The 12,823-nt window shown below is 34.2% G+C and overlaps 1 protein-coding gene across 5 annotated transcripts in view; it reads right to left on the bottom strand.

Annotated features, from left to right (window-relative positions):
- FER (FER tyrosine kinase) overlaps window positions 1-12,823 on the bottom strand; it is a 351,355-nt gene that overhangs the window by 127,392 nt on the left and 211,140 nt on the right. For all 5 annotated transcript variants that reach the window (XM_060201250.1, XM_060201251.1, XM_060201249.1 and 2 more), the window contains 3 exons: window positions 8,545-8,601; window positions 3,879-3,994; window positions 2,405-2,499 (listed from right to left, as the gene is read on the bottom strand). In XM_060201250.1, the coding sequence (XP_060057233.1) occupies window positions 2,405-2,499; window positions 3,879-3,994; window positions 8,545-8,601 (268 nt within the window). The remainder of the gene's footprint in view (window positions 1-2,404; window positions 2,500-3,878; window positions 3,995-8,544; window positions 8,602-12,823) is intronic.

Here is a 12,823-nt window from a genome sequence, read left to right as displayed (position 1 = left end):
GGAGGGTTCAGGTCCTGTAACAACATGGTAGAGGAAGACCTAGTGGGGGTTGAATTATTATGTGGCAAACTGAGAAATATTACACATGTGCAAACTACTGTATTTTACTGTCAACTGTAAATGATTAATCCTCCCAATTAAGAAAAATAATAATAATTAGAACTCTCATTGCTGCTGGGAACACATGCTAGTAAGTCATTTTAGAAAGCAAGTAGGTGATTCCTTAAAATCTAAAATCTGACTCTCCCATATGATCCATTCATTTAAATACTTGGTAATTTTTAAAAAGAGATAAGAGATAAAAAGATATCTATCTAAAAATGTATATATATATATATATATATATATATATATATATACACATAATACATAAATTACACTTGAATCAAGTTGTCAAAGAGAGGAAGGATGGAATTTTTAGGGAATCAAGCCATAAAAAACATATTTTAATTACATGTTATCAAAGATTTTATTCAGAGAGGAAAAGTAACAAATTATTATTACTAAAAATTAGGTATTTCTCAGGTATTTTCTTAAAATAAAGGAAACATCTCTAAAAGTGCAAGGTAAAAAAAACAAAAAACCCTGATGATTTTTGTTACCACAAATAAGTCCAGGTTTCAAGTGAAAATCTGAGATTTCAAACTAAAATAAAAAATTCATATTTGTAAAAAATAACTTGATAGTGCCCCATTACTTTTCTGATAAGCCAAGTAGTGACATTAATGAATGCGATCTTTTTTCCTTCAGTTTACTGGGTTGGTGATAATGCTTTACTATTGGGTTATTGGAAGTAATGACGTATTTTCTTGCATAAAAATAAAAAAAAAACAGGAAAATCCATCATGACGTTTCTGACAACCCAACAGATGGTTGTCATGTGAATACAGGCTCATACATCCCAGTGATAGAGTAACACCTGTAATCATTTACTATAAGACCACAAACACTTTCCTCAAGTTTGCCCTCTCCCCTCAAAAAATGTTTCTCAGGGCCAAGCGGTGGCACACCTGGTTAAGTGCACATGTTAAAATGGGTAAGGACCCAGGTTCAAGCCCTCAGTCCCCACTGGCAGGGGGAAAGCTTTGTTAGTGGTGAAGCAGGGCTACAGTTGTCTCCCCTCCTCGCAGTTTCTTAATGTCTCTATCCAATAAATAAATAAAGATGATAAAAAAATTAAAAATGTTTCTCAGTGACATTCCTTATTAATTGGGAACTCCATTTTAATTTGTTTTTTTGTATGAAAGTTCTGATACAATTAAAACATTTGAACTTCTATTTAATAAAAATTATAGGGTGTAAATTATTTCACAGCTTTAGATTGATTTTACATGGCTGCATTAAAAGTATCTTGACTTGGACCATGAATAGTGAAAACCATGAGAACAGGAAAATATTTAATGAAAACAACTTAAGAAGCTATAGTCTGTCAGTTCAAAGTCATCTTTATTAGCCACTGTTGCTAAGGAAAATACCTGGAGGCACTGAAAATCACCAGAAAGAAAGAAAAAAAAAAAACAGACAAATTCCTAGATATAGTATTTCATTCTTTGCTCACATGATAGTCTCTATGTGACATAAGCACCACTGTATTATTTATATACACCCCAATTAAGAGGTATAGTATCAATACTAGAAATCTGATATCCAGTTAACTAAATTGAAGACAAGACTATCATTATTAGTCAAATTATTTTACTAAAGTTTTTCTATATAAATGTCACATAAAACTAAATGTAATATTCAACTGTTTCATAATAATTTATCTCCTCTTTAAAAATACATTTGGCTGAAGGGCCAGGTTGTCATGCACTTGGTTAAGCTTATACATTACAGTACACAAGGACCCAGGTTCAAGCCCTTGGTCCCCACCTGTAGGGGGAAAGCTTCACAAGTGGTGAAGCAGTGTTTCAGGTGTCTCTCTGTCTATCTCTCTCCCTCTCTATCTTCCCCATCCCTCCCAATTTCTCTGCCTCTGTCCAATAATAGATAAATAAATGATATTTTTAATTTAAAAATAAATAAATTTGTCTGATATTTAGAAATTACTATAGATTTTTTAAGATAAACTATAAAAACATTTTCATAAAAATGTTAAAAATCTCTAGAGTGTTAGAAATAATAAGAGACTAGAAACTAAAATTAATAAAACATTACATAAAAATGTCAGTGAGGTCAAGCACCCAGCTCCCCACCTGTAGGGGAGTCACTTCACAAGTGGTAAAGCAGGTTTGCAGGTATCTGTCTTTCTCTCCCCCTCTGTCTTCCCCTCCATTCTCCATTTCTCTCTGTCCTATCTAACAACAATAATAACTACAACAACAATGAAAGACAACAAGGGCAACAAAAGGGAAAATAAATTTTTAAAAAAATGTCAATGAGGAAGCCTCTAGAATTACATTACCTGGAATCAGTTCCATAATGATATAGATAGGTTGTCTTTGTGTACAAACTCCTATAAGTTTGACAATATTAGGATGATCATATTGTTTGAGGATTCTGGATGAGAGAAAATTATATGAATATCAAACAATGAAATACTAATATATGGTTATTAATATTGTCTACAACTAAAATACGTTTTAATCAACATAATTCAATTTTTACAAATGCATTCATATTTAAAACCTGTAATTTTCATTCCTGAGGGAATGAAAATATAATTGTGTTTAGAGAAAAATAAAGCTTATATTTTATACATGTACAACAGAAGAGACAGTTCTAAGAATAATGCTTGATACAATATATATAGCTATATATGTGTAGATTTATAAAGGAAAATAAGCTAGGAAATATTCTAGAGGTAATGGAGAAAGGAAGGGAGGGAGGAAAGAAGAAAGGAAGGAAAGAAGGAAGGAAGGGAGGACAAAAGGAAGGAAGGAAAGAGGTTAAGAAAGGAAGGAGGGAGGGAGGGAGGGAGGAAGGGAGGGAGGATGGAAGGAAGGGAAAGGAAAGGATCTAATAGCTGTGAAAAGAGAGTCAAATGATCAAAGGTCTAAAGAGAGTAAGAAAGCAGCCCAGAGTTAGTGCATTCATTCAGCTGAGTGCACACACTACCATGTTCAAGGACCCACATTCAAATTTCTGCTTCCCACCTATAGTAAGGAAGCTTCACGAGTGGGGTAGGTCTGCAAGTGTCTCTCTTCTTCTATCTCTTTCTACCTCTTCTTTCCCTCTAAATTTCTCTCTGTTCTATCTAATAATGAAAGAAAAAAAACAATAAGGAAAGGAAAACTGGTTGGCAGCAGTGGTGGATTCCTCATACAGGCACCTATCCCCAGCAATAACTCTAGTGGTGATAAAAACTTGTTAAAAATTAAAAAAGCAAAGATGGTAAGAAAGATGTAATTATAACTAAATATATTTGTGCATGTTAACTTAAATATTTTCTATGTAGAAAAATGTTACAGACCATCACAATTATACATGTCTGTGTACTGCAAATGTGATACAAGCAAAAAATATGACAATACATTCAAGAACTTAAATATCTGGTGATTGGTTTCTTTATTTTTAATTTATATATTTTTGTTTATATTAATGAGAGAGACAGAGACACAGACCAGGGTCAGCTTTGCTTATGGTGGTGCTGGTTACTGAACTTGGAACCTCAGAGCTTCATGCATGAAAGTCTTTAACATAGTCCCATCATCCTATCACCCTAGCCCACTCACTGCTTTCTAGACCCTGAATTTTTTCATTGTTATTTGCCAAAACGATCCACAGTCTAATTCCAGAATGGAGAAACTTTGTTTCTACAGAGTATAAATGTTTACTAATGAAGATTGTAAAATCACAAATCATGGTCCAAGATACTGCCAATGTACTTTTTGATGAATCTTATAAATACATACTTTACATGACTTTAGCAGACTTACTTGGCTTCTTGTAAAAATTTTATTTTCAGTTCCTGAGGAAGATCTTCTTTACATGTTTTAACAGCAACAGCAGTTTTATCCTTTAAAATTCCCTTATATACTTCACCAAAATTACCCTGAAATTCAAATACATTTGTTCATTACTTGGGGTAAGAGTCACACAAAGCTTTGTAAAATAAATGGAAAATACATAATAATGTATGTTAACCAAAGTACTCTGTTAGCTTTATTTAAAACTGTAAGTTGAAAGAAGACTTGGAAGGTTACTCTTACCAATTTTCCAATCGTAAATATATCAATAGTACATATCTACATAGTTGTGCATGCTCGATTCTATCACACCTGGGCCAACTTTCAGCTCTTTATTTGAAAAACAATTCAAATAGAGGAGAGAGAAACATCAGAACACTGCTCCACCATCCATGAAACTTTCCCTGGTTCTCCCATGTGGTACTAGAGCTCAAACCTGGGGTTTCATACAATATAAGGAGTGTACTGTCAGGCAAACTATTTCCTGGCCTAATTAACTTTCAATCATTTCATTTTACTTGATACTTTAAGTACACGTAAATGTTTAAATAATGCTAGTAATCATTATTATATGTAATATTCAAGAGCAAAACTTACTTTAAAACAACAATGATCCTTTTTCATGAAGAGTAAATATACTTAAATTTCCAACATAGTACACACTGACCACATATTGGAGAGAGTGGAAAAAAAAAAGCAGAACTTTATATTGTTTCTTACTTACCATTATTAGGATTTTATACACACAATTATTAGGACATTTGTTACATGGTGACATGTATATTAATATACACATTTACCGACTGGCCTCTGTTTACCTGGTTTATTCTGAAGTGCTTATAGTTTGACTTTCTTAAAGTTTAATGTTTTATTCATTAGGTGACTTACTGGCTAAGCCATCTTTGCTTACTAGGACCATCATTTTCTCTACAAGTATTCAGACTCTACCTCTGTAATAATTTTGTCCTCCCAACGTATCTCAGAAAAGTGATCCTGATTTATTACCTACACTGATGTCATCTGCAGCCCCTTACTCCTCCAATCCAACTATCATGGCACTAGAAAATGCATCCTTCTAGAGAGAACTTCATTATTATGCAACTGTCTTTCATTCACCATCCATCCTTTCATTACCATCACTCTCATCCAATGTCTAGTGCTACAATATAGGTTTTCAATTTTTACATTTGTCTAATTCCAAATATTTAGTGATCTCAAAAATACATGCCATGACTTCACTATATTTTTCACTCTGTGGGAAATCCCCCTACCTTCATGCATGGAAAATGCGACTAAATCTTGAAATCCATTTCTTTTCTTTCTTTCCTTCTTTTTTTTTCTTCTCTTCTTTTTTTTTTTTTTTTTTTTTTGATAGGACAGAGAAAAATTAAAAGGGTAGGGGGAGACAGAGTGGGAGAGAGAAAGATAAGACACCTGCAGTCCTGCTTCGCCACTTCTGAAGCGACCAGCTGCTGGTGGAGAGGCTGGGACTGAACCTTGCACTTTATAAGGTGCACTTAGCCCAGTGCGCCACCGCCTGGCCACCTTGAAATCCATTCTTTACATCTCTTCCTCTTCATAATGTTTTTCATCTCAGATATGTCTCCCATTCCTGAACATTTATCACTTCACTGACACTGTGTATTCTACTAATGGTTTTCACCCTGTAGAAGAGGTGTTGGCACACATTTGAGATGTAAAAAATTTTAATATACTTTCACTACTCATTATTAAAATGACTTCCGTTCTATAAGTTAGCTATGGGGAAATTTCCAAACACAGTAGAAGAGACTATGCTTCCTAGATGCTAACTTCTTCATCCTGAGTCAGATGAAGCCTAAGAAAATTACTCCTCTATTTAATAGTAAGTCTGTTCCTAGTGTTAAGTTCATGAGGTTGTTTCAGTATATCCTTTGTTTATACTTTTGACAATCCTGATAAAGAGATCTTGGTCCTAGGATAGTTCTCACTTCCTGCTTCCCACTTCTCATTAGACTCTACCCACTTCTATTCAACCCTCTAACTCTAGGAAATTTATATAAAACTTCAAATATATATTTCCACCAGAATTATTGCTGGCACTATAAATCCATTGTTCCTGGCAGGCATTTTTTCGTGTTTTTTTTTTTTTTTTGTCTTGTTTTGTTTTGTTTTCTATTTTATTTTATAGGACAGAGAGAACCTGAGAGGGGAGAGTAAGTGGGGGAGAGAGGGAAGGAAGGAGGGAGAAACAGACAGAGAGAGAGACAGAAACATAGAGAGGACAAACCTGTAGACCTGCTTCATCACTCCTGAAGCATTCCCCTCTGTAGATGGAGAGTGAGGGCTCAAACCCAGGTCCTTTGAGCACAGAAAAGTGTGTGCTTAACAGCATGTACCATTAAGTTACTCTGCACCCCCCCCCCACTTATATTTTAAATGTCACTGTATTGCTATGAGCTTTCTAGAATTCATAACCCATCATCATCAAATTTTTATCTTTAATCTATTTGTTGGTTATTCTCCTCTTCATCTTTTTACTCTACTAGACACCTGGCATTCACTTGAGAAGAGTCCAATGGTAGGTGAGTTTCCCTTTGTCTTTCAAACAAGTGATGATGTTCACATACCTATACATCTTCCAATGTGCCAGAGATGGAATAGCATGCTCTACAAATCCCATGTCACTACTTTCAAACCACTTTCCCATATGGATAGCTACAAGTTGCTATGTTTGTAATGGTATCATCCGATCCATCCCCATTACCCTTATTGTGGCTATCAACTACTGAATTTGAAAATATCCACTGCTTACTGATAATTTAAGTTACTGGATCACTGTACGTAGTGCTACCTCTGGTTTCACTCTGAACAATTTCAAAACATATTTAAAATATTCTTTCAGCACTTTGAAACCTATTTTTTGAACACTGGCCTTCCGCTTAGTCTTTTCTTAATTTTCCTTAGTTTTATTTATTTTTTTCAAATTTATTTTCTAGGGACAGATCTTGAATTTAGTTATTGCAAATGATGCAATTCTTCTATGATACCTGTTTCCTAGCACCTTCTCATAGGCTATTATTTTTCTAATTTACCTCATCTAATATTAGAAAATTTCCAAGTCTTCAGATCCTAGTAATTTTTAGTTCGCATTATTTGCTTAATACCCTTTCCTTATGCAACTTAAATTCCATGGTCAATAATCACCTAACTACTGACAATACATTACCACATCTTAATGCCTCTTAATCTATAGAATGCCACTGTCAAATCTACAACTCTGATTTAACAAAATGCTCTGCCTACTCCTAACCTTACATCTTAATGTGACTGAAGAAATCTATAGCATGTTGACTAACTATTTTCATTTCAAATTTATGGAACATAACCCTCTAGTGAACCCTTGGTGCTGCTGCATAAAATTATAATTCTCTAGACCATTCATTCATACTCAACAGGATATCCATAGTGATGTAATCTGCTTTAAAAATAGAATCAGGCTACCCTGCCACTCAGAAGCACCCACTAGTTCATGTTTTCATATAATTAAAGTTCAAGAGCAATGAAATACCTACAGAGTCCTAAATGATAAATACCTTTACTATATCCTTGACTTCCTCTCCTAGAATGTTCCTCCTTCATTATTCAGTTCCAGTCATACAGTTTCCTTTACTCTTCAAATGAAATTTTCATTAATTCCTCTCTTTGTCTACAACCCTTTGCCTCAGATAGTTGGCTGAGTGAATTCCTCCTCTTAGTTTTAATTTGAAATGGCGTTTTAACAAGATTTTATTGGAAATTGCAGTTCTGACAAACTGCATTCTAAAACTTCCTCTATATTTTTAAAAAACTTAGCATTGTCTAACACTATAGAAATTTATATACAATAGCTTGAAATATTTAGATAATGAATAAAATGTTTACTAAATACCAAGTATTTATCAAGTACAGTATACTAATAATATACTGCTAAATGTTAAAAGTTCATTCCTTTCTTGCCTGTTATTACTAATAAATTCCAATTTCTTTAAATGTAAGAATCATGGATAATTCTCTTTTTACTCACATACTCTCAAGTAGTATACTATTAACTACTTATTCGGAATATATAGTTAAAATATTAAATTTCTGTTATGAAAAACTGTCTTCTCTGACCAGTAATAAAGCTGAAACATATATATTGAAACACAAGTCTTATCCACATGACTCTTAGCTCTAAATAATTTGTCCAATACTGTTACATAAATTCCCCGAAAACAGTATTTCACTTTCTCTGAGCCCTCACTTATAACCATAAAAAGGAGAACAAGACAACAAATTATTTATTTAAAAATTTATTATCTCATACTTTCTTTTTAAATTTATGCTCACTGTGCCAAAATAATTTTTAAAAAGATTAATGTCCTTCCAAAAAGAAAGATACCTATATGATTTTTTCAATTAAAAGAGTCATGCACAAACTTTTCAAAGATTTTTCATTCATCTTTCAGTGGCCATCATGTATTTCTAGCAAATGTGATATGGTGCTTTTCTTGGTTAATGTGGCAATATGCTTTTTGTGTGTTGTAACAGAAGAAAAGCTTTCAAGAAAACACAATGTGTAAATTCCACAGTCACTATAGAAACATTTATTTAGTTAGCTCAGTTGTTTACATACCTTGCCAAGTAATTCTCCTAGAGTGACATCTTCGTGATTGAGAACCCACTTCTTATCCTATGGAAAGAAAAAAAGTAGTGCTTTTACCTAAGCAATAATGCACTTCCTGTGAGATGCATTTGAGGCCACAGGAAATAGAATTAAAGAGATATTTCAGTGAGATAATTAAATCATCATTACACTAAGAACTTGTAATTCCAGTAGGTTGTAAACAGATGTAAGAAATAGCACTATTCGACAGAATCTTATATAGAAAAATTTTATCAGAAATCTCAGCCTTCAAAATTTAGTATCTTTAGTTAAAAATAGGCAACACTTACATCCACACAACAACCAGGGCTGCAGGAGGCCTGGTGGTGGTCCACCTGGTTAGGGCACATATTACCAAGCACAAGGACCTGGGTTCAAGGCCCTGATCACCACCTACAGAGGTTGGGCGGCGACTTCACAAGTGATGAAGCAGTTCTGCACTGATGAAGCAGTTGTCTATCTTTCTGTCCCTGCTTTTTATCTCCCTCTTATCTCAATTTCTCTCTATCCTATCTAATAGAAATATTTTACATATAGATATATGTGTATATGTATATATATACATATACACATATATATATGAACAGAAAAAGGCTGCTGGCACCTAGCCCTAACCCTGGTGGTAATAAATAACCAAGGTTGCACTATTGTCAGTTTTTTAAATTATTAATTTAATTTTTATTTATAAAATGGAAACACTGACAAAAACCATAAGAGGGGTACAATTCCCACCACCATAACTTGGTATCCCATCCCCTCCCCTGATAACTTTTCCTATTCTTTATCCAACTGGGAGTATGGATCCAGGATCATTATAGGGTGCAGAAGGTGGAAGGTCTGGCTTCTGTAATTGCTTCCCCACTGAACACAGTTGTTGACAGGCTGATCCATACTCCCGGCCTGTCTGTCTTTTTCCCTAGTGGGGAAAGTTCTCTGGGGAAATGGGGCTCTAGGATACACTGGTGGGGTCAGTTTTTTAAAAGTTGCATCATAACAATATGAGGAATAGAAATTTTTATTTTACAGTAAAAGTTTTCCAACTCTTATTGTGCCATGGATATCTATTTTTCTGCATCAAAAACATTATCAACATAAAATGACCATGTATTATACCTGTTGTAACACTACTAAAGGTCATAAACTTTTCCCAAGTTATTTCAAATCAATATCAACATCAATTACACTACCAAATGGATATGATAGTAGTGCAAATATTATAAAAGATCACTCCATTATTTGATCTCAAGAACATTTATAATATAAAAATACTGGCTATCATACCATTCAAATTAGCAATATTAGAAAACAGGGCTTTTTCAAAGAAAAACAACAACAACATCAATAACAACAACAATAAAACAGCAAGGGCAACGAAAGAGAAAATAAATAAATAAATATTTTTAAAAAATTGTTCTGCTTTATAGCTTAATACTTTTTAGCCACAAAGTTGCAGATGCTAACATAACATCAACCTGACTTCCCTGGGCAGATGACCTCCTCAATGATTCCTGGAACTCCACTGCCCCAAAGCCCTACCCTACTAGGGAAAGATGGAAATAGGCTGGAGATATGGATTGGCCTGTCAACACCCATGTCCAATGGAGAAGCAATTACAAAAGCCAGACCTCCCACCTTCTGCTCACCATAAAGAACTTTGGTTCATATTCCCAGAGGGATAAGAAATAGGGAACCTTCCAATGGAGGGGATGGGATATGGAATTCTGGTGAGAATTTTATGAATTGTACCTCTCTTAAGCCACAAAGAGTTAACAGTCAAGATATATACCAGATTCATGAAATTCAACAATATAAATAATACCATCAAAATGGGCAGAATCCAATAGACACTTTCACCAAATAAGACACAGTCAAAAGACATGTGAGGAAAAGCTAATTACACTGACTACAATTATTTGCAAATAAAAATGTTCTAATTTTGCCAAACTTAAAATTCTAATAGATGTCCATATTAAATTCTATCATTAGTGAAACATAAATCTACCTGGCATTGCATCTTTTTATAATTGCTCAAAACTGCCCACATACAAAGTCCAATATTGGACGGGGGGGGGAGTTGAAATTTCAAAGATAACACCCATCAACCTACCTTTAACAAAGATAAGAAGTAGGCAATTCCAACTTAACAATTGTCTGTTGAACAATCAACTTGTTTATCTTTCATAGTAACTCTGTATGGGGACAATATTAACACAGCAGGCCAGTTTCACTTGGGATTTGACTTTGTTGGCATGATGATTAGAACCCTTAATCAAACTGAGTACTAAACTACTGAGATTCAAAATTACTGAGTATTGTAGTTCATATGCTTGAAGTCTGAAGTGGTGGATCAAGATGAAGCATGTTGTTAGTATATTTAAAGTAAACATGAAGAGTCATGTTATATAAACAGTATTTAGTTTGAGATCCTCACGATGTCTCACAGTAAATTGTGAGAACTCTGCTCACCAAAGTCAAGTAATTTTTCCTGAGCAATGACATAAATTACTGTATCTAAAGTCTGTGATAAAAAACTACAACTTTGTAATTTCTTCCCCATGTATAAATAAATATGATAAATCCCGTGTTTCACTCCTCCATCTGTATACTTTGCTGTAATAAATCTTAGCCTTATGTACACTCCTAGCAAAATGTAGACATATAAATCAGTAGTTAATTAATATGAGAGGGGGAAAATCAGTTGTATGTCTCAAAGTTTCTCAAAACACAAACTGAATCTTTTTAATATATAGGCTGTGTATTTGATATATGGACTCTCTCAAAAGCCTAGACCAAGTAGATTAGAAGCATCCAATAGCACAGCTATATACAAGATACTGGATACTGTACAGCAAACCATAACAAAAGGACTTTTCAAAGTTAACCCAATTATCAAATAATGTGGTGATAACATTAACTATCGATTGTCTTTTTGAACCCTAAGACAGCAGGAACCTCACATCTCCACTATAGAGCCCCTACTTCCCGCAGTCCTGGAACCCTTGGATAGGGCCCACTTTCCCGTATGCCTCTCCCAATCCATACCAAATAATATTGCATCTGCCAATCACAACCTAACCAATGCAACGATTGCCACCTCAACATGCTTCACCTCAGACTGTGTCCAGAGACTTCACGTGTGGAATGACAACCCTTCAGCTTCATTACTCAGGTTCCAGACGCCACCAGGATGCTGGCCAGGCTTCCCTGGATTGAAGACCCCACCAATGTGTCCTGGAGCTCAGCTTCCCCAGAGACATACCCTACTAGGGAAAGAGAGAGGCAGACTGGGAGTATGGACCGACCAGTCAACACCCATGTTCAGCGGGGAAGCAATTACAGAAGCCAGACCTTCTACCTTCTGCAACCCTCAATGACCCTGGGTCCATGCTCCCAGAGGGATAGAGAATGGGAAAGCTATCAGGGGAGGGGGTGGGTTATGGAGATTGGGTGGTGGGAATTGTGTGGAGTTGTACCCCTCCTACCTTATGGTTTTGTTCATTAATCCTTTCTTAAATAAAAAATTAAAAAATAAAATAAAATAAAATAAATCTTAGCCTTAAGTATAATTTTCTATTAAGTTATGTGAACCCAGTGATTCAGAATGCAGGTGTTATTTAGACAGTTAAGGTACTTTGAGGACTGTAAGGTTCTAAGATATTGGTTATTTGGGCATAAAGTAGCAGAAACAGTATTTGAACATACTTTTCTTACTCTGAACGAGTGTTGTGTAGTTTCTGACAAATTACACTGACTTCCAAAAAGAGTGATTTATCTAGAGCAAATCATATAATTCTTTTAACTTCAGTGATTGATAATCATACAATTATTAGCTTCAGTTCACTGACATGCCATGATAAATATATATTTAAAGATTTAGTCCTTTAAAAATTCTGATTTCTTCTTGTTTTATATACTGTTTTCAGCAAACTGCTATGTAAAATCAATACACCTGCTCTCCATTTAACTAATTCACTTATAAATTATCATCTAATCCAAGTAATTACATGTTGCATTTGTTAATAATTCACTTATAAATTATTCACTAATTCACTTATAAATTATAATCTAATCCAAATAATTACATGTGTAAAATTACATTTTTGCATAGAAAATACATCATGCATTTTCTGACAACCCAATATTTGTGGGAAAAATTATGATCACAAAGAAAACTTTCAAGTAGTTATCAAATAAAATGACTTCATAAAGCTGACAAAATTATGACTCAATTTTTTTATACTTTTATATT

Source organism: Erinaceus europaeus, chromosome 11 (genome assembly GCF_950295315.1).
Source record: "Erinaceus europaeus chromosome 11, mEriEur2.1, whole genome shotgun sequence".
In the NCBI taxonomy this organism is placed as follows: domain Eukaryota; kingdom Metazoa; phylum Chordata; class Mammalia; order Eulipotyphla; family Erinaceidae; genus Erinaceus; species Erinaceus europaeus.
This window is presented reverse-complemented; position numbering and strand designations above follow the sequence as displayed.